We start from the raw sequence: 23,345 nt of genomic DNA on the forward strand, positions 1-23,345 counted from the left end.
AAAAATGTACTCTTTGAATAAGCTCCTATTAGTTTTACGCAAAATGTTCAAAATAATGTGAAAAAAAAAACAGCCATGTGTGCACTTAGGAGCTTTCCCATTCAAATCAGGCACAAACTTAAAGAGTGTTTGATACATTTTTTATGTGGATTTAGGACCTGAATCTTATTCTAAATTCCCATAAAAAACTAAGGGTCAACATTATTATTATGCTTTTCTTATGTAGCGCCATCATATTCCACAGCGCTTTACAGACATTATCATCCCTGTCACCAGTGGGGCTCAGAATCTAAATTCCCTATCAGTACATCTTTGCAATCCATTAGGCTATGTTCACACTGGGCATTTTTTCAGTTTTTTTTATGCATTTTTTATGCAAATTTTCTGCTGCGTCTTACAGTACCAGCAAAGTCTATGAGATTTCAGAAATCTCATGCACACACAATGGTTTTTGCGTCATCGGTATTTTGTGCTTTGCATGTTTTTACACAATAGAGCATGTCACTTCTTTCAGCGGTTTTGCAGCGTTTTTCACCCATTGAAAGTAATGAGCAGTGACAAAAACGCTTAAAAAACACTGCAAAAACGCAGGTATCAGGTTTTGCTGCGTTTTTTAGTGCAAAACCTGATGAAGTTGAATAGGTATTTTTTTTTCACTAAACTTTATCAGCATGCATAGAGAGATAAATGGACAGTGAAAAAAAAACGCAGCAAAAAAATACAAAACAAGCAAAAACCAACCAAAACCTGCTTTTTGGAGGCAGAAACTTTACTGCCAAGAGATCAGGTTCTGATGCAGAAAAAAGCTGAAAAAACGCCTAGTATGAACATAGCCTTAGAGTGCTTATTTTTGGAGGTAAAAAAATCTACTTAAATTCTGTAAGTAGAAATTCTACATATCAGACATTTATTCTATATACCTTCAATATGACACAAATTTCACAGAAGGTAATGCCCCATTAATTTTTAGTGCAGCCCCCTGGATTGCTTCAGTAAGACTATGCGGTTCTTGGACCGAAAAGATTGTGCACTCCTGGACTGTAGCATATTGTGTATAGCTATCTGTAGGTAGGTAGGTAGGTAGGTAGATAGATAGATAGATAGATAGATAGATAGATAGATAGATAGATAGACACGCCTGGGTATTTTTTGAGCATTTTTCCAGCGAGCATATATACACAGTGGGGAAAAAGTATTTAGTCAGCCACCAATTGTGCAAGTGCTCCCACTTAAAAAGATGAGAGAGGCCTGTAATTGACATCATATGTAGACCTCAACTATGAGAGACAAAATGAGAAAACAAATCCTGAAAATCACATTGTCTGATTTGGAAAGAATTATTTTTCAAATTTTGGTGGAAAATAAGTATTTGGTCATTTACAAAACAAGCAAGATTTCTGGCTCTCACAGACCTGTAACTTCTTCTTTAAGAGGCTCCTCTGTCCTCCATTCATTACCTGTAGTACTGGTACCTGTTTGAACTTATTATCAGTATAAAAGACACCTGTCCTCAACCTCAAACAGTCACACTCCAAACTCCAACATGGCGAAGGCCAAAGAGCTGTCGAAGGACACCAGAGACAAAATTGTAGCCCTGCACCAGGCTGGGAAGACTGAATCTGCAATAGGCAAGCAGCTTGGTGTGAAGAAATCAACTGTGGGAGCAATAATTAGAAAATGGAAGACATACAAGACCACTGATAATCTCCATCGATCTGGGGCTCCACACAAGATCTCACCCCGTGGCGTCAAAATGATCTCAAAAACGGTGAGCAAAAATCCCAGAACCACACGGGGGGACCTAGTGAATGACCTGAAGAGCGGAGACCAACGTTACACAGGCTAACATCAGTAACACACTACGCCTCCAGGGACTCAGATCCTGCAGTGCCAGACGTGTCCCCCTGCTTAAGCCATTACATGTCCGGGCCCGTCTGAAGTTTGCTAGAGAGCATTTGGATGATCCAGAAGAGTATTGGGAGAATGTCATATGGTCAGATGAAACCAAAGTAGAACTGTTTGTTAGAACCACAATTCGTCGTATTTGGAGAAGAAAGAATGCTGAGTTGCATCCAAAGAACTCCATACCTACTGTGAAGCATGGGGGTGGCAACATCATGCTTTGGTGCTGTTTCTCTGCCAAGGGACCAGGACGACTAATCCGTGTACATGATAGAATGAAGGGGGCCATGTATAATGAGATTTTGAGCGCAAACCTCCTTCCATCAGCAAGGGTATGGAAGATGAAACGTGGCTGGGTCTTTCAGCATGACAATGATCCCAAGCACACCGCCATGGCAACGAAGGAGTGGCTTCGTAAGAAGCATTTCAAGGTCCTGGAGGGGCCTAGCCAGTCTCCAGATCTAAATCCTATAGAAAACCTTTGGAGGGAGTTGAAAGTTCGTGTTGCCCAGCGAAAGCCCCAAAACATCACTGCTCTAGAGGAGATCTGCATGGAGGAATGGGCCAATAAACCAGCAACAGTGTGTGCCAACCTTGTGAAGACTTACAGAAAACGTTTGACCTCTGTCATTGCCAACAAAGGATATATGACAAAGTATTGAGATGAACTTTTGTAATTGACCAAATACTTATTTTACACCAAAATTTGTAAAAAATTTCTTTCCAAATCAGACAATGTGATTTTCAGGATTTGTTTTCTCAGTTTGTCTTCTCTCATAGTTGAGGTCTACCTATGATGTCAATTACAGGCCTCTCTCATCTTTTTAAGTGGGATAACTTGCACAATTGGTGGCTGACTAAACACTTTTTCTCCACTGTGTGTGTGTATATATATATATATATATATATATATATATATACATATATATACAGTGCAGACCAAAAGTTTGGACACACCTCATTTAAAGATTTTTCTGTATTTTCATGACTTTGAAAATTGTACATTCACACTGAAGGCATCAAAACTATGAATTAACACATGTGGAATTATATACTTAACAAAAAAGTGTGAAACAACTGAAAATATGTCTTATATTCTAGGTTCTTCAAAGTAGCCACCTTTTGCTTTGATGACTGCTTTGCACACTCTTGGCATTCTCTTGATGAGCTTCAAGAGGTAGTCACCGGAAATGGTTTTCACTTCACAGGTGTGCCCTGTCAGGTTTAATAAGTGGGATTTCTTGCCTTATAAATGGGGTTGGGACCATCAGTTGTGTTGTGCAGAAGTCAGGTGGATACACAGCTGATAGTCCTACTGAATAGACTGTTAGAATTTCTATTATGGCAAGAAAAAAGCAGCTAAGTAAAGAAAAACGAGTGGCCATCATTACTTTAAGAAATGAAGGTCAGTCAGTGCAAAAAATTGGGCAAACTTTGAAAGTGTCCCCAAATGCAGTTGCAAAAACCATCAAGCGCTACAAAGAAACTGGCTCACATGAGGACCCCCCAGGAAAGGAAGACCAAGAGTCACCTCTGCTTCTGAGGATAAGTTTATCCGAGTCACTAGCCTCAGAAATCGCAGGTTAACAGCAGCTCAGATTAGAGACCAGGTCAATGACACACAGAGTTCTAGCAGCAGACACATCTCTACAACAACTGTTAAGAGGAGACTTTGTGCAGCAGGCCTTCATGGTAAAATAGATGCTAGGAAACCACTGCTAAGGACAGGCAACAAGCAGAAGAGACTTGTTTGGGCTAAAGAACACAAGGAATGGACATTAGACCAGTGGAAATCTGTGCTTTGGTCTGATGAGTCCAAATTTGAGATCTTTGGTTCCAACCACTGTGTCTTTGTGCGACGCAGAAAAGGTGAACGGATGGACTCTACATGCCTGGTTCCCACCGTGAAGCATGGAGGAGGAGGTGTGATGGTGTGGGGGTGCTTTGCTGGTGACACTGTTGGGGATTTATTCAAAATTGAAGGCATACTAAACCAGCATGGCTACCACAGCATCTTGCAGCGGCATGCTATTCCATCCGGTTTGCGTTTAGTTGGACCATCATTTATTTTTCAACAGGACAATGACCCCAAACACCCCTCCGGGCTGTGTAAGGGCTATTTGACCAAGAAGGAGAGTGATGGGGTGCTACGCCAGATGACCTGGCCTCCACAGTCACTAGACCTGAACCCAATCGAGATGGTTTGAGGTGAGCTGGACCGCAGAGTGAAGGCAAAAGGGCCAACAAGTGCTAAGCATCTCTGGGAACTCCTTCAAGATTGTTGGAAGACCATTTCCGGTGACTACCTCTTGAAGCTCATCAAGAGAATGTCAAGAGTGTGCAAAGCAGTCATCAAAGCAAAAGGTGGCTACTTTGAAGAACCTAGAATATAAGACATATTTTCAGTTGTTTCACACTTTTTTGTTAAGTATATAATTCCACATGTGTTAATTCATAGTTTTGATGCCTTCAGTGTGAATGTACAATTTTCATAGTCATGAAAATACAGAAAAATATTTAAAAGAGAAGGTGTGTCCAAACTTTTGGTCTGTACTGTATATATTCCTATTGAGCCGCCTGAGGAACGGTCAGGTCACTTCTTTTGGAGTCTCTGCTAAATTGCGTGGTTAAACAAAAGCCTGAACATGTGAACAGCGACATAGAAATACACTTGTTCTTCCTTTTAAGTATTTTTGGGTGCTTTCTCAGGTGGGTTTCAGAGTGGTCCTCCTGAAAACACTATCCTAACACATAGGGTTTTTTAGTGATGTGGCTAATGAAAGATTCAGGGCAGGAGGACACATTTCGGGCAGTTGCGCTTTAGGAATACTAAGTGATATTTTATTAATATCAGTGATGGTGGCACACAGGAGCCTTTTTTGGGGGGATGCACACAGGAGCCTCTCTGTCTGCACCACTTCTGACAGCTGAGGCGTTTCCCATAGCAACCAATGATCTTCTATGGCGAATACAGCGGTTATAAATGGCGGGTATTGTGTGCCCTTCTGGGCTGAGTGTCCTCCCTCCATGTTTGCTGTCTCCAGCACTCTCTGCCTGTAGTTTGCCCCCCTCTCTTGCTATCAGTGCCCGTCTCTTGTATGGGGAAGTGAGACGCGCTTCCTGAGGGAGGGACAGTCACTGACGGCCTGACACAGACTGTCTCTGCCGCTGAGGACGGAGGGAGGAACAGAGAGTGCAGGGGAGAGAAAAGCACGCAGCAGAGACAGGGGCAGAGACTGCGGGACAAGAAAGTGACAAGCACCGAGCAGAAGGCGGGAGGAGCTGCCCGGGGTGATTGTCCCCTGCTCGGTCCGGGCAGATACCTGGCATGGAGGAGGAGCAGACTGCAGGTGAGTGCAGAGAAGAAGCCCCATTCCTCCTCACTGTCATGTGCTCTGTGCAAACATAACTCAGTGGCCTGCAACATACCCCCCCACCCCCATTGTGGCACTACAACTCCCAACATGCCCAGACAGCCCCTGTCCTGGGAGTTGTGGTGTCACATGACTTATTGCAAAGTTTTTAAACTTTTCTGAAAACTTTCTGCAACTTTCTCCTAGAACATGCAGGACTTTGTATCCACTTGTAGTTATTAGTAACAGCAGGAGCTGCCACCTTTATGTATCAGGCCGCACGCAGAGTGGTTTTTGGAGCAGGTTTGCCTGAAAAAAAAGACTAAAAAAATGATTGAAAGACTCTTCCTATTCATTTCTATTGCAAAACCACTTCACAGATCAGTGTTTTTGAGCATTTTTTTTTGAGGAGGGGGGGGGGGGGTTCTGCTCCAAAAAAGCCTCAACTCAAAAAACTGTGTGACCATGCCTAAAAGTTCTTTGAAGAGTTGAAAAAACACTTTTTTTCTTATTTTGGGAAGTTTTTAAAGTTTTTTTTTTTTTTTTTTTTTTTGTTCCTGAAGCTGTTTTGAAGAGTATTGGAAGTTTTTTTTTTTTTTACTTTTTTTTTCCCCTTAAGCATTCTTTGCAGCTTGTTGATTAGACTGTGCATAGATTGGAGATTTTTTCTTCAGGATCATCTTCAAAGAAGTGACATGCACTTTCATTTTTTCAGCAGGCATTTTTCAAAACCTCTTCTTGAAGGAAAAAAAAAACCTTGTATGAACAGGAAAGCGTAATTCCATAGAAGTTAGTTGGAGGCGTTTTCCAAAAGTTTTTTTGAGGAGGATTTTGGAAACTATATGCTCAGAGAAACTCCTCAAAACTTCTCAGTGTGAATATAGCCCAAAGAATCAGCGTCTCCGAAGCAATTTCCGCTAGAAACGTCATAATTTTTGACCTCCTAAATAAAAAAATAAAAAAACGCTTAGGGTATGTTTCACACGGTTTTTTTTTCAGGTGGGAATTATTTTTTTTTTTTTGCAAGGGTATATTGGGGTTTTCTTTAACTCTTGAAACATTTTCTGTGCGGCTTTTATGTAACTTCTTTTGTTTACATCCATTAAGAAATTAAGAAGATATTAGCAATTTTTGCAGCGAAAAATGCTTACAAAATGTTCAAAAGAGTCGTCTTCCAAACTTTCCCTCTGACCTCTATTTTAAAGTTTGGAACGCCATCATAGCAGAAAACGTCTGAAGATCGTCCCGCTCTCTTCTTTTAACCGTTTGGTGTTTTTGGAATCCTGAAAAAGTGCTCAAGAGCCTGAAAAGATGGAGAGCAAGTCCTTTTTCAATAGGAGTCTTTCAAGTGTTTTCTGAGCACCTTTTCAGGCGTTTATCAGAGTGAAGTAGGCCTGAGCAAACCCTTGGGCCAAGATTCATTCATTTTGCACAGCAGTCTTAAAGGGGTTATCCAGGACTATATATTTTTTTTTTTTACTATGGGCCTATGAACTAATAGACAATTAGCTGCTACCTGCCTGCCTGTTGTGCACCGATGCCAATCTCTGCCAGCACAGGGCAGTCAGAGACTGCTGCTGCCGGCGATTCAGCGGCTTCTGTTGATGTCACGTTGACAGAGCAGTGCTCTCTCTTACACTCTGCTCTGTTGAGTGCCAACTGCTGACATAATTCTGATTGACAGCCAGATCCCTGCTGCCGAACTGCGGGGAGCCAGCAGTCAATCAGTATGACGTTGTAAGTCACTCCCCGTCAACAGAGAAGCCCAGAAGAAGAGTTTACGTGGCTGCTGAATCGCTGGCAGGAGTAGTCCGTGACCGCTCTGAGTTGGCATCGGATAGAACAGGCAACTACTAAAAAAAAAAAAAAAAAAAATCTAATAGTCCTGGAAAACCCCTTTAATGAGGGAAGCAGTGGAGGAAGGTGCAGCGGCCTTGCACTTCCGCCAGAAATGATATACCAGCCAGGGGTCATTGTACATATTTGTCATAATTTATGCCACATTTGTGCCATAAATTTAGGGTTAATTTGTCTGGTGGGCATGGACACCCTCCGCTAATTCCAACCCAATTTTCAAAAAGGCAAATGCCAAAAGTTGCTATATTTTTGCAACATTTCAAGCTGTTTTATGTCAGAATTCTGGTGTAAATTGCTCGATGAATCGGGTTTTAGGTTTTTTTTTCAATTTTTTTTTTTTTTTTGCCAATTTGATTATCTCTGCTTGTTGTCAGTGATTGAGATCAGTCCTGTTTGAGAAACAGTCACTGCTGGGCATTGGTTACAATGTACCCAGTCTAGACATCGCTTGTTCTGATAGTTTGCTACAATGGATCAGTGTTGATAAAATGTATCAACCAGTATCTGTTCATGCCATTTGGCACAGGCCAAATTCATAGGAGCATGTGAATTTTTGGGCCTGTCATACTAACAAATTAGGGGTAAGACTGTAGTCTGGGAGTAGTTTTGTGCGCCCACTGTACCTTGGTCAGGTGCACAGACTTTTGCTCGATGAACGGAGAGAGACCGCGTTATGATTTTTTTTCCCATATGGACCCACTGTCCATGTGGAAAATAACTTGTGAATTAACCCATTGACTTTTATCAGTCCATTTGTTGTTTGTGCAGCCTGTTGTGCACACTGACCAAAAACACACTAGTCTGACTTAGCCCTAGGGTGAAAACAAACAGTGTGTCTTGATGCAATTTAAATGGTTTCCTCATCAATATTTAACAAAAGATGATGGGGATCGTCATGTGAACAATCTTTTTTTACTTTTTGGCTCAGACTTGTGAAGGCTGCAACCGATCAGCAGCTGCTGATTGTCTGCAGTGATCGCGTGATGCCCTTGTCGGAAGAAGCCAGGAGACCGGTCGGGACACATTGCATAGTATGGAGGAGCCGCAGCAGAAGCCCATTTAGAATGTGCTGTAATGTAGTGGACAACACCTTTGGGGTATATTCACATTACAGCCGCTCTGTGTTTTTCACGCTGCAGTTTTCAGAACTCATGACAAAAACGCATCTTTTCAAATTGCAGTAAAAAATGTAGTTCTTTCACTGCAAATTCAGGAAATTGTGTGAACAAAATGGAGCGCGATGGAATTGTCTCAACATACCTTTAAATGGGTTGTCTAATCTTAAGATAAAAGTCTGCAGTCGCACTATGTGACTGCAGACTTGTGAATCCTCACATCGCACACACTGCACACTGTGGGGATTATCCTGTGCCAGCGCCAGGAGGGCGGTCATGTAACTGCAAGTGTGAGAGATTCATACTCCCGGCCACATTCCGACTAGACTATATCTGGCCTTGCTCAATACACTTGCATTGAGGAAGGCCACACACGTCTAGTTGGCATGTGACTGCATCGGAGAATCCTCTCAGCAAGCATTTTTATGAAAGCACCCATGATTATAAGGTGCTAAGTGTCATTATGGCAATAAAACAAGTGTCTAATTTCAGAATATATGGGTAAAATATGTATAGGTATGTTGAGATAGTATTTTATTTTATCCAGGTTGTATTTATGTTTGTTAAAGGGAATCGGTCACCAGGTTTTTGCAACCCCATCTGAGAGCAGCATGATGTAGGGGCAGAGACCCTGATTGCAGTGATGTGTCACTTTCTTAGCTGCTTGCTATCATGTTGATAAAATCACTGTTTTATCTGCAGTTCTCTGAATTATGAACCCTGTATAACCCTGCCTGCACCACTGATTGGAAGCTGTCTGCCTATGCAGAGCATACACAGAAAGCTGCCAATCAGTGGTGGGGGGTGGGGTTATATGAAGCTCATGAATATGGAGGACTACATGGCAGCAGCGTTACTAGTCCTCTAGTGATAATCTCCTGCTGATACAACAGTGATTTTTTTTTATTTTTATTACACTAAGCTGCCCAGTAAGTGACATCGCTAGAGTCAGGGACTCTGCACCTACATTATGCTGTTCTCAGATTAGGTGGCAAAAACCTGGTGACAAATTACCTTTAAAATGTGAGAGTTATTCACAGACTTTATAAAACATTTGAAACTATTGTTCTTTTTTTTTTTAGCATAACTGTGTTTTATATCCAGAGTTACATTGCAAACAAAATAATGCAATGGAAGAATAAAGCTAGTGCAGAGCTGTGTGTGGTCAGGGTACAGAGAGCAGTAGCGGGATAGATATAGGGTGTGGACATCTCCAGACATTGCGGAGGAGGGTGTGTAAATTAGATTCACAGTGTGAAAGTTGAGCATATTGTGAAACAATAACATGGTAAGAGGTGCATGAGAAGGACAGGAATGTGAGCATGCCTGCAGGTGGTAACCTGTATGATACAGAGGTGTTCAGCTGAACGATGTGCCAACAGCTGACAGACACAGCCAGGTCATCCATTGTTTCATATCACACAGATGAGTGCCCACCGGCAGGATGGGAGCTCCGTCTCCAGGCACAGGAGGAAGAAGTCACCTTGCTGAAGTCAGCCTTATGTGATGTCCTTCAAAGGATCCGAAACCTGGAGTCTCAGTTCTCTACTGGACACTTTTGTAAGTAAAAATGTACCCATTTTAATATATACTCTAAATGTACGTTGCCTTTATTCCTTATAATACAGGCCTGCTGCAAGACCTCTTATTGAAGAGTAATGGTGTCACAATACTGTAGCGGGATATCCCTGGTAATGGGTTCCTTCCCTGTCCCTCAAGCTAGGAGGACCCTAGGCTATCCCTGTTACCCAGATTACCCCTGATGGTGGAGATGCTGGGGTCTTGTACCATGCTATGCTCCTGTATGCATTCTGATCTATGGGACAGAAATGTATAGGATAACGCAAACCTGAGAAACAGGGGAAACAGACAGACAGACAGGGATAAAATAAAGCTACAATCATACAAACACACTTGCAAAACAACAGAGTGGAAATCAAGGGAACAGTGATTAGGATAAACACACAATACCAAATCCACGCAGCTATCCACTGTAGACAACACCAACCCACTGCTACTAATTCAGAACTCTCCTTCACAACCAAACCAGGAAGTTGTAAACTATCACCAGCATTCCCTACTACAAGTGGTGAGCATATATACCTGAGAGGAGTGGCAAACACAGAACAGCTGAGACATTTCAGGAAGGAGAGCTCCAGGAGATAGATAGAACTGATTAACCCTTGCAACAACAGAGCAAGGAAGAACTACACTGCTAAAAGAAAGGTGAAGCAGATCTAATACATGCAGGGATTTGTATAACCAGACGCCGAGATCTTCTGCCTGTCTCTGTCGCGGTATCCCTGTGACAAATGGTCCATTTAGACAAGCCAATCGGAGAACGAGTGTTCATAGGACAATTCCATAAATAAAGAAAATGTGAATATCTGTTAGAATAAATGACTACTTGGACCAATTTCATCATTTTGCTAGATTGGTCAGGAGTCTGTGTGCATAAACTCAGCTTTAGGGCTGTTTCAGATGATTGTGATAATCGGTCTGACGTCAGATCGAAATGCACGGACTGATCGCACATCTTACCCGAGCGTGACAGCTTCATAAAAATTTACACCTGTCTGGACACCATGTAGCACGCCTGGGTGCTAATTGTGTAGGTGCTATTTTGCTGTAATATTTGATTTTGATATTTTTTTTTATTGGTGCTGGTGGACAGAGAACAAACACTTTACAATAAATTTTCCCCTCTACAGCATCTGTATTGGGTCCTCTTCATTTCTACAACTTCTTTTTGGATAACGTGCAGTCCTGTAGCTGCTATCTGCAGTAGAACGAGCAACTGAATTGGATTTATTACTAGCAATGTAGGATGTCAAAGTTTCATGTGATCATTTCAACAAATGTTATTTAGGCTATGTGCCCACGATGCAGAAATGCTCAGGATTTTTTCCTGAGCGTTTCTGCATCTCCCTGGCAGAAAAAAAATGCATGCGGATTGTACATGCGGATTGTACATGCGGATTGTACATGCGTTTTTCCTGTCAGGGACATGCGGATGTGAAGCGTTCTTCACATGCATTTCCGCATGCGGGTTGACAAGCGCTTTCCAAGCGACTTTTAGCATCACTTGGAAAGTGCTTGACAACTTGATCACACTATATAAATGCATGCAGCCGGCATGGATTTATATAGTGTGACCGAAAGAATGGTAAAAAATAAAAAAATAAATCTATACTTACCCTCTGATGGCCCCCGGAGTCTTGCTTCGCTCGGTCCCGGCTGCCAGCAGCAGTACACTGAAGGACCTGCCGACGTCAGCGTCGCGTGACCCGTCACATGACTCTGACGTCAGCGCAGGTCCTTCATTCCATCGCGAAGTGCCGGGAAGCAAGGAGGAGCGCAGCGCGGGCCGCCAGAAGGTAAGTATACATTTATTTTTTATTTTATTCTTTTTTTACAGCTTTTTTAATGGTACCTGGGTGTGGATGAGACTCTCCTCTCCTCTACACCCGGGTACCATCCGCACATTAGAACGCGCCAATTACGCAAGTACAGATGCAGTCTTGCGGAATTGGAGCGTTCTAATACAAGTCAATGGCGGCGAAAACGCAGCACTTCCGCAAAATAATTGGTAGTGCTGCTTTTTTTTCCGCAATGATAATCCGCAGCGGAAATTTCCGCAGCATGTGCACAGCACATGCGGATTATCATTGGGGAACATGGCAGACCTTCTACCATGCGTTTTTTAAGCGTTTCTGCAGCGTTTTTGCCGCTGCGGAAACGCTTAAAAAACACATCGTGAGCACACAGCCTTATAGAATTTATTAAAGAATGCCTGTCATCCAGGTCAAGTGTCCAATTCTTGCTCTTCTTTTATTCCTGCTGCTCCCCTGAGTATTCAGCTTTTTATTTTACTTTTTAAATCCTCCATATGGTCCCAGATATATGGGCATTTTTATTTGATGCTACTTTTTATGGTCTTACAAGGGGGTGTGGCTGACATGATCCTCTGGGGCGTATCTTTAGGTTTCTCTGCATTATTGCCGTATGAACACCGCCCCCTTGTAAAAACAATAAAAAGTAGCACTAGATAGGAAGCCCATATCTGTGGGACAGTATCATGGATTTTAAAAAAGAAAAAAATCAGAATACTCAGGGGAGCAACGGGAATAAAATGAGAGCAAAAACTGGACACTTTTGACCTGGAGACAAGTTCTCTATAAAGTTTAAATTAGATCTAAATAAATCTTTGCTAGGTCTAGAATACAACTCCAAAAGTGAATAGCCAGCATTACTGCTGAGGATGTTGGTCTTGTTTTTGCTGCAGTTTTACCACTGTGATGCACAATTGCCAAAAAACCATGGCAAAATCCTTATGTATTTACATGTAGTCTTGTTATGGCGCAGCTCTCTGTCCCACTATTACCAGGCAATATTGATGTAGCCTTAAAAGTTTTCCGGCATGCTTTGTTTCCGGCATGCTTTGTTTCCGGCATGCTTTGTTTCCGGCATGCTTTTTTTTCTGTATGCTTTTTTCCTGCATGCTCTCCTCCTCTTCTCTAGTTGAAAAGGCACAGCAGTTTTCACACCTCCCAAGTAGTCACAGCAGATCCACACATGCTCAGTAGTCATAGAACCCACCCAACTTCTTCAGTAGTCACAGCATACCCAACCTTACTCGTGGGTGCTACCCTACCCCAATTTTGTTACCAGCCAGTAAGCCCTAACGTAGTCCACCATCCTAGTGGTCATAGCAAGGCCTTCAAAATTCACCCAACCCCTCTCTTGGTCGTCACTGAAGGGTTTCTCCCCAGCCCTTTCTCATAGCAAGGTTTCCCTCCTAGACCCCCAGTAGTCACAGCGAGGTGGCAAACTGTTTCCCTTAAACATATAAAATTAAGGGTTCTCCAGTTCACCGCCTCCTATTCATCAAAGCAAGGCTCCCCACAGCCTACCCTTCTTCTAATAATGATAGCAAGTCCTTGCATTAAATCTCACAGTAGTTTCAGCAGGACTCCTCAGTCCCGTCTCCTCTGAGTAGTCACAGTGAAATCTCCAATATCTGGATGGTCACGTGCTTTAGCTTATTGTATGCATCCACAGGGACACACACAAGGTTTTAATTGGGGACTTAAAAAAATCGTCATAAAGCAGACTGAAGAGAGGATGTGACTTCCTTCTTTCTGCAAGAAAGGCTCCAAGATTTCTCTCTCTAGAAAAGAAAACCAGACTCTTTTCAATCCAAATACTGGCAGCTGCATCCTTTGCTCAGCAAGGTTTGCTGTACTGTACAGCACTGCCATCCGCAAGAGAGGATGTGGCTGCAAGTGCTCAGCAGAGTCTTGAGTACAGTCATATCGTTACTACCGCTATACAAGAGCCAGTTAATACCTCCACACCTTCACCACACATTACCACCACAGTGACTGATTATTACCACCATACTGTAAGTGAATACAAGACAACTATACAAAGACCAATAGTCTCACCATGCAGTGACCATATAGTGGTAGACACCATTTTTACCCTAGCACTTTACTGAGCAAGTGCATACCAAATATGTCACGATGGTGTTGGGACTACGGGCGCTAACCAGGTCTCTAGAACTAAGGGCACTCTAGTCTATCCCTATCCCCCGAATCACTCCTGAAGGTGGAGATGCCGAGTTCACTCTCCTTGCTATGCTCCAATATCAACTCTTATCTGTTCCCTCCCCCCACCCAGGGTAGTGGGAAGCAGAAGTGTATAGGAACACACTAACCAGGCAAACAAGGGAAGAAAGACAGGGATAAATGAAAATACCAACCATACAAAATATACTTACCAAACAATAGGGTGAAGCACAGGGGAGTTAAAGGAAGGAGAAACCAAATAGGAGAGAATGAGGATGTGCACACAGACAAAACTCCAAGCAACAATCTCCTGAACAATCTCCAAACGCCAACTTCAACCACAAACTACACCTCCAACTCCAGAACCAGGCAGTAAGAACTAACACTGGCAATCCTTAAGTGCCAGAGGTAAGCATATATAGCAGAGGAGAGTGGCCAACACTGAACAGCTGAGAACATCCAGGTAGGAAAGCTCCAGGAGTTTCAACTGAACAGATTAACCCTTGCACTGCTAGCAATGAAAAAAACTGCACTGTTTAATAAGATGATAAAGTACTTCTAACCAGTTCAGGAGTTCGTAAAACTAGACGCCGCGATCTTCTGGCCCCTCTCTGTTGCAGTATGCCAGTGGCAACATAGGTCAATTCAGTCACTCATATCTGACATCTTTTTTGAGATAAGAAAGAGGACAGTGCCCACTCCCTTTTAAGGACTGCTCTGGGGGTGCTCACCTGGTTGTAGTATGTGCCTACATCCAAACAAGGGAAAATGATGGAGGATTCAGCTGATGATTCTCGGTGTCCTGGAGCGTATCCCCCTTCACAAAATTCAAGGCCAATTTTCTCCAGTTGTAAAGTTTGGTTATTATGCAGGAAAGATTACACTTTAAGAAGTACTTCACAGATGAGAAGAAGTTATTTCAGAATGGTTTCTTGTCATTGGAAAATCAGTGACGCGTTTTGAGGGAAACGTTCCCCTTCATCAGGCCGAAGAGTGTATAGAATTTTTTGTATTCTGTGGAGCTTGATGAATGGGTATGTTACCCCGAAATACATAATTGATTTCATAATGACAAGAATCTGTTTATAAATAGCTTCTTGCTATTGAGCAATCTGCAGCGCCTAATGTGTCATCTATTCCTCTATAGTTGCCTATTTTGATTGGAGACTTTCCCTTTCTTGTTTCTTCTCCATTCTCCTTGGACTTCCTCATGACTTCTCCAAGCCAAAAACTGTCTCTGCGGAGTTTGCTTCACAGACATCTTTGGCTTCTCACTTTTCTAACAATCTCCTTCGATATTCCCCATTCCCTACAGAAACTTCCTATCAAGCTGCTCTTTTAAAGGGAACCTGTCACCAGGCTTTCATACCCTAAACTAATGCCATCTATGTAAAGACACTATAATGCTGATTACATGCATAACTTTATTTTAGAAATCTGGGTTTACCATTTTTATAGAAATTTATTGTTAATTTGTTCTGCAAATGAGTCGCAAGTGCAATAGGTGGTCTGCATAGTGTGCAGATTGCGCCAGACCCCGACCATCTTCACTAGGACGAGCATTACAGTGCCTTTATATAGATGCCATAAGTTTGGGATATAAAAAGCTGATGATGGGTTCCCTTTAATGGCCCCATAACTCTGCTTCTTCCAATACTGTGCCTGTCCAGGTGCCCCACATCTGTATTGGTTCTGCTCTGTGTTGCACAGTCATGTGTGAATGGACCCTAAGATGGTTATATAGAGAAGCTAATTTAGGGGTATTTGAACATGGCTTTAAATGTATAAATCTAGAAACGGGACACTATGTATCTGACATCTATACTACACTTTAATACGAAGTATCTTTTATGCCTGGTAATAAATGTCATTATTGACGTAGTGTTTTGACTTTTGCAGGTGACTCCTCAGCCTCTATTGTACAGCCTGTCAGTAACGTCACTTTACCAGCGAAAGTTATCAGGTACCAATATGCTGACTTCACTTTTATAGGATGTACTGTGGGTACGGAAAGTATTTAGACCCCTTTAAATTTTTCACTCTGTTTCATTGCAGCCATTTGGTAAATTCTAAAAAGTTCATTTTTTTCTCATTAAAGTACACTCTGCACCCCATCTTGACTGAAAAACAGAAATGTAGAAATTTTTGCAAATTTATTTAAAAAGAACTGAAATATCACATGGTCATAAGTATTCAGACCCTTTGCTCGGACACTCATATTTAAGCCACATGCTGTCCATTTCCTTGTGATCCTCCTTGAGATGGTTCTATTCCTTAATTGGAGTCCAGCTGTGTTTAATTAAACTAATAGGACTTTATTTGGAAAAGCACACACCTGTCTATATAAGACCTCACAGCTCACAGTGCATGTCAGACCAAATGAGAATCATGAGCTCAAAGGAACTGCCCAAGGAGCTCAGAGACAGAATTGTTGCAAGGCACAGATATGGTCAAGGTTACAAAAGAATTTCTGCATAACTCAAGGTTCCTAAGAGCACAGTGGCCTCCATAATCCTTAAATGGAAGAAGTTTGGGACCACCAGAAGTCTTCCTAGACCTGGCCATCCAACCAAACTGAACAATCGTGGGAGAAGAGGCTTGATGAGAAAGGGAAAGAAGAACCCCAAGATCAATGTGGCTGAGCTCCAGAGATGCAGTAGGGAGATGGGAGAAAGTTCTACAAAGTCAACTATCACTGCAGCCCTCCACCAGTCGGGCCTTTATGGCAGAGTGGCCTGACAGAAGCCTCTCCTTAGTGCAAGACATATGAAAGCCCGCATAGAGTTTGCTCAAAAACACATGAAGGACTCCCAGACTATGAGAAATAAGATTCTCTGGTCTGATGAGAGAAAGATAAAATTTTTTGGTGACAATTCTAAACGGTATGTGTGGAGAAAACCAGGCACTGCTCATCACCTTCCCAATACAATCCCAACAGTGAAACATGGTGGTGGCAGCATCATGCTATGGAGGTGTTTTTCAGCTGCAGGGACAGGACGACTGGTTGCAATTGAAGGAACCATGAATGCGGCCAAGTACAGAGATATCCTGGATGAAAACCTCTTCCAGAGTGCTCTGGACCTCAGACTTGGGCAAAGGTTCACCTTCCAACAACACAATAACCTTAAGCACACAGCTAAAATAACAAAGGAGTGGCTTCAGAACAACTCTGTGACAATTCTTGACTGGCCCAGCAAGAGCCCTGACCTAAACCCTATTGAGCATCTCTGGAGAGACCTGGAAATGGCTGTCCACCAACGTTCAGTCATTCCCAAGAAGACTCATGGCTGTACTAGCTCAAAAGGGGGCTTCTACTCAATACTGAGCAAAGGGTCTGAATACTTATGACCATGTGATATTTCAGTTTTTCTGTTTTAATAAATTTGCAAAAATTTCTACATTTCTGTTTTTTTTCAGTCAAGATGGGGTACAGTGTGTACATTAATGAGAAAAAAAATGAACTTTTTAGAATTTAGCAAATGGCTGCAATGAAACAGAGTGAAAAATTTAAAGGGGTCTGAATACTTTCCGTACCCACTGTATATTATCTTATTGTTTTATGCTCTACACCTTTAAATAGAGAGTTGTGAAAGGGAGATGTTAACACATTTTTTCTATTCATATGCCCAAATAAGAGGTTTTAGCAAAAGTCCAAGAATTTGGATTGAAAAAAAAATGTGCACAGTTTCCCAGTTCTCTGAATGCAGCCAGTGGGGTAAACAATGGAGGTTATCATATTTCTCTTCTAGACTGAACTAGAAATACTATTTTACAAGTGCACTAGATTGCAGTTTTAGTCAATCTGTATGTATATATACCTACATGCTATGCCAATGCTTTTGTTGCATTATATATTATATACAGTATATATAGCTATAGTGTATGTGTGTGTGTGTGTGTGTGTGTGTGTGTGTGTATGTATATATGTATATATATATATATGTGTGTGTGTGTGTGTATATACAGTCATATGAAAAAGTTTGGGCACCCCTATTAATCTTAAGCTTAATGTTTTATAAAAATTGGTGTTTTTAAAACAGCTATTTCAGTTTGATATATGTAATAACTGTTGGATACAGTAATGTTTCTGCCTTGAAATGAGGTTTATTGTACTAACAGAAAATGTGCAATCTGCATTCAAACAAAATTTGACAGGTGCATAAGTATGGGCACCTCACCAGAAAAGTGACATTAATATTTAGTAGATCCTCCTTTTGCAAAAATAACAGCCTCTAGTTGCTTCCTGTAGCTTTTAATGAGTTCCTGGATCCTGGATGAAGGTATTTTTGACCATTCCTCTTTACAAAACAATTCCAGTTCAGTTAAGTTTGATGGTCGCTGAGCATGGACAGCCTCTTCAAATGATCCCACAGATGTTCAATGATATTCCGGTCTGGGGACTGGGATGGCCATTCCAGAACATTGTAATTGTTCCTCTGCATGAATGCCTGAGTAGATTTGGAGCGGTGTTTTGGATCATTGTCTTGCTGAAAGATCCATCCACTGCGTAACTTCAACTTTATCACTGATTCTTGAACACTATTGCCAAGAATCTGCTGATACTGAGTGGAATCCATGCGTCCCTCAACTTTAACAAGATTCCCAGTGCCGGCATTGACCACACAGCCCCAAAGCATGATGGAACCTCCACCAAATTTTACTGTGGGTAGCAAGTGTTTTTCTTGGAATGCTGTGTTTTTTTGCCACCATGCATAACGCCTTTTTGTATGACCAAACAACTCAATCTTGGTTTCATCAGTCCACAGGACCTTCTTCCAAAAAGAAATAGGCTTCTTCAAATGTGCTTTTGCATACCTCAGCCGACTCTGTTTGTGCGTACTTGCAGAAACGGCTTCTTTCGCATCACTCTCCCATACAGCTTCTCCTTGTGCAAAGTGCGTTGTATAGTTGACCGATGCACAGTGACACCATCTGCAGCAAGTTGATGCTGCAGCTCTCTGGAGGTGGTCTGAGGATTGTCCTTGACTGATCTCACCATTCTTCTTCTCTGCCTTTCTGATGTTTTTCTTGTCCTGACACTTCTGGCCTTAGCAAGAACTGTCCCTATGTTCTTCCATTTCCTTACTATGTTCCTCACAGTGGAAACTGACAGGTTAAATCTCTGAGACAGCTTTTTGTATCCTTCCCCTGAACAACTATGTTGAATAATCTTTGTTTTCAGATCATTTGACAGTTGTTTTGAGGAGCCCATGATGCCACTCTTCAGAGGAGATTCAAACAGGAGAACAACTTGCAAGTGGCCACTTTAAGTAGCTTTTGTCATGATTGCATACACCTGGCTATAAAGTTCAAAGCTCAATGAGGTTACAAAACCAAAAAAAGTGCTTTAGTAAGTCAGTAAAAAGTAGGCAGGAGTATTTAAAACAAGAAAATGATAAGGGTGCCCATACTTATGCACCGGTCAAATTTTGTTTGAATGCAGATTGCACATTTTCTGTTAGCACAATAAACCTCATTTCAAGGCAGAAACATTACTGTGTCCAACAGTTATTACATATATCAAACTGAAATAGCTGTTGCAAAAACACCAATTTTTATAAAACATTAAGCTTAAGATTAATAGGGGTGCCCAAACTTTTTCATATGACTGTATGTATATATATATATATATATATATATATATATATATATATATATATATATATATATATATATATATATATATATATATATATATATATATATATATATATATATATATATATATATATATATATATATATATATACACACACAGTGCCTACAAGTAGTATTCAACCCCCTGCAGATTTAGCTGGTTGACACATGCGGAATTAACTTGGCATTGTGACATTTGTACTGTAGATCAGCCTGGAAGTGGGAAATGCACTGCAGCAAATTTTGTTTTTGTTTTTTTTTAAAAACGTTAAAAGTTAATTCAGAGTGTCATTTATTATTCAACCCCTCAAACCACAAGAATTCTGTTTGGTCTCCCTAAAGTATTAAGAAGTAGTTCAGGCACCAAGAATAATGAGCTTCACATGTGTGGATTAAAGATCTACTTTGCCAGCCTTTTCTGACTATTTAAGACCCTCCCCAAACTTGTGAACAGCACTCAGACATGGTCAACATGGGAAAGACAAAGGAGCATTCCAAGGCCATCAGAGACAAGATCGTGGAGGGTCACAAGGCTGGCAAGGGGTACAAAACCCTTTCCAAGGAGTCGGGCCTACCTGTCTCCACTGTTGGGAGCATCATCCGTAAGTGGAAGGCTTATGGAACTACTGTTAGCCTTCCACGGCCTGGACAGCCTTTGAAAGTGTCCTCCCGTGCCGAGGCCAGGCTTGTCCGAAGAGTCAAGGCTAACCCAAGTACAACAAGGAAGGAGCTCCGGGAAGATCTCATGGCAGTGGGGACATTGGTTTCAGTCAATACCATAAGTAACGTACTCCACCGCAATGGTCTCCGTTCCAGACGAGCCTGTATGGTACCTTTACTTTCAAAGCGTCATGTCAAGGCTCGTCTACAGTTTGCTCATGATCACTTGGAGGACTCTGAGACAGACTGGTTCAAGGTTCTATGGTCTGATGAGACCAAGATCGAGATCTTTGGTGCCAACCACACACGTGACGTTTGGAGACTGGATGGCACTGCATGCGACCCCAAGAATACCATCCCTACAGTCAAGCATGGTGGTGGCAGCATCATGCTGTGGGGCTGTTTCTCAGCCAAGGGGCCTGGCCATCTGGTCCGCATCCATGGGAAGATGGATAGCACGGCCTACCTGGAGATTTTGGCCAAGAACCTCCGCTCCTCCATCAAGGATCTTAAGATGGGTCGTAATTTCATCTTCCAACAAGACAACGACCCAAAGCACACAGCCAAGAAAACCAAGGCCTGGTTCAAGAGGGAAAAAGTCAAGGTGTTGGAGTGGCCTAGTCAGTCTCCTGACCTTAACCCAATTGAAAACTTGTGGAAGGAGCTCAAGAATAAAGTCCACATGAGACACTCAAAGAACCTAGATAACTTGGAGAAGATCTGCATGGAGGAGTGGGCCAAGATAACTCCACAGACCTGTGCCGGCCTGATCAGGTCTTATAAAAGACGATTATTAGCTGTAATTGCAAACCAGGGTTATTCCACAAAATATTAAACATAGGGGTTGTATAATAATTGACCCACACTTTTATGTTTAAAATTTAATAAAAATCAACTGAGCAACATAACTTTTTGGTTTGTAAGATTTATGCTTCTGTTCATAAAACCTACTCTCGTTTGCAGTTTGAAGGCTCTAACTTATTTGCATCTTATCAAACCAGCTAAATCTGCAGGGGGTTGAATACTACTTGTAGGCACTGTATATATAGTAGGGATTCACTCTTGGCAGTGGTTGAGGTATATGCACAGGCACATGGTCTTGATCACACAGGAGGATTTATTAAAAGTCCATAAACTTCCAGCATTCAAACACAAATAGCCTCTTCTGGGCTCAAAAGGTATAACATAAGTAAACAGTTGATACACAGGAAAACAGAGGGGCGCACTCTTTTAGATATGTCAGGTCTTAGTCTCTGGCAGAAGCTACACAACACCAGAGATATTTTCTCCTTCACAAACAGAGACCAAGTCCCAGAGGTATTTCCACCTCTCCTCTCAAACCACTTTGGAGCAGCTGAGCAGCCCTTTTATATCAGCTGCCAGGCCTAAATTGGAGACATGAGAGCAGCCAATCCAGTCCCACCCATCTCTCCCAGATGCTCCTAAAACCCGGACCAAAAATCCAGGCCCATTAAATAAACCTCTCAGCACTATCAGTGCTGGAGCCTTCTCTCCGGGTTTTAAATCACCGAGGCTAGGCACTTCGGTGACACATATACTCCATTCAAGACTTTACCAGCTCCATTCTTATTAAATATATATAATGTATGGATTCAATCTCGCTTTCAGGTAGGCATTAAGTAGCATTTACACAGACAATGTGGTTTAGTACAAATGTGCAGTTTTATTGCTTTCATTAAACTCCAAAGGATTAAAAAATAAGAATAGCTTCTTCTGGGCACAAAGGTATCACAGCAAAAAAACAGTTTATTCAGCAGACAGATATGTCAGTGCGGGCTCACCTGAACAGATTACAGTACTCTCCCTTTCCACTTTTGTGTGAGACTGCCAACACCGAGGTATTTTTCTTTCTCCCAGACACGATAAGGTGATATGTACAGTTCGTTCTCTCAGGACAAACTTTACTCAAACAAGAGGTACTGTTCTACCAGTCACAGTATCACATTCAACCTGAGCTCCAGCAGTTTCCAGCATCAAACAAAAGTATTCAACTCCATGCACTGTTCACACTGAACAGGCTGCATCTTCCACACGTTACTCTGCAGCTCCAACACACAGACTGCTCAGCTTTACTAGCTGACCCATGCAGTCTACATTCAGAGAAAGACTCTGGCATTTCTCTCTCCCAGCTACAACTCACATTTTGGTCACTTGACTCTGCTTAACACCCAGCAGACTGACACACCAAGATGAACCCATTTCTTGGTTCTTAGTCAAAGTTAGTCAGGTGCATCTAATCAAGACCTGCAGTGCTAGGACTTAACCCTGGCCTACCTGACTTTGCTGCAATATATATACTCTACCGTATTAGAACTGTCCTTATATTATATAAGCTCTACTCTACATGTGTGTAATATATATATTACACACATTAAGAGTAGAGCTTATATAATATAAGCACAGTTGTAGTACTGTAGAATTCTTTGCAATAAAGAAAAAAACATAAAAGTATAGGCATACTCTGTGCAATCATTATAGTAATATTGGGCTAGCATATCTGTCTGAACACTGGATAATAGAATTAAAGAAAATTTGTAAGAAGTCAAAACATTTTATATTATGTGACTTTCCATATAGTTCACTCTTGTGTGCAGCCACTATTCGGCTTTTCTGTGCAGACTGAGACAGGGTCAGCCGAGGGCAGGATGTGCGCTATACTTATGAAGGCTTTGTATGCATCTCTCCTGTCACTCCTTGTTGTCAGAGGAGTCTCTACTCCATTTCTAGAGACTGTATTATATTAGTCTATTGACATTTCTATGACCATTATCCTCCATTTATGAAGCCATAATAGTGCATACACACCCTGCTGTACTGTGGCATAGAGACAATGCAAGAAGAAAGGGTTTGTCTCCAATATGTTGGCCCATAGGGATGTTTTTATTAAAAATATGTTTATTTATTTTACTTGCTTATACAATACTGACATATTCCACAGCACTTTACTGACATTGTCATCATTCACTGTCCCCACAAACTAAATTCGCTATATTAGTATGTCTATTGAAATATGGGAGGAAACCCTCACACGTAAGGAGAGAACATACGAACTCCAACAGATGTTGTCCATGGTTGGATATCAACCCATGACCCCAGCGCTGCAAGGCTACAGTGCTAACCACTGCAATCTAAATAGCTTCTACATTTATAGAAAAAAATAAGACACTATTTCTCTTCCACAGTTAATTAATTAAACTTAGATTAAATAAATGATACCTTACAAGAAGTTT

At 41.7% G+C, this 23,345-nt stretch overlaps 1 protein-coding gene across 1 annotated transcript in view; it reads left to right on the forward strand.

The window, feature by feature from the left end:
• Positions 1 to 4,878: 4,878 nt before the first annotated feature.
• EML3 (EMAP like 3) overlaps positions 4,879 to 23,345 on the forward strand; it is a 70,066-nt gene continuing 51,599 nt past the window's right edge. The window contains exons 1-3 of the mRNA XM_073658474.1: positions 4,879 to 5,252; positions 9,653 to 9,787; positions 15,697 to 15,760. Coding sequence (XP_073514575.1) covers positions 5,231 to 5,252; positions 9,653 to 9,787; positions 15,697 to 15,760 — 221 coding nt within the window. The 5' untranslated portion in view covers positions 4,879 to 5,230. The remainder of the gene's footprint in view (positions 5,253 to 9,652; positions 9,788 to 15,696; positions 15,761 to 23,345) is intronic.

Source organism: Phyllobates terribilis, unplaced genomic scaffold (genome assembly GCF_046119375.1).
Source record: "Phyllobates terribilis strain yellow unplaced genomic scaffold, ASM4611937v1 Scaffold_13__5_contigs__length_258822181, whole genome shotgun sequence".
Taxonomy (NCBI): domain Eukaryota; kingdom Metazoa; phylum Chordata; class Amphibia; order Anura; family Dendrobatidae; genus Phyllobates; species Phyllobates terribilis.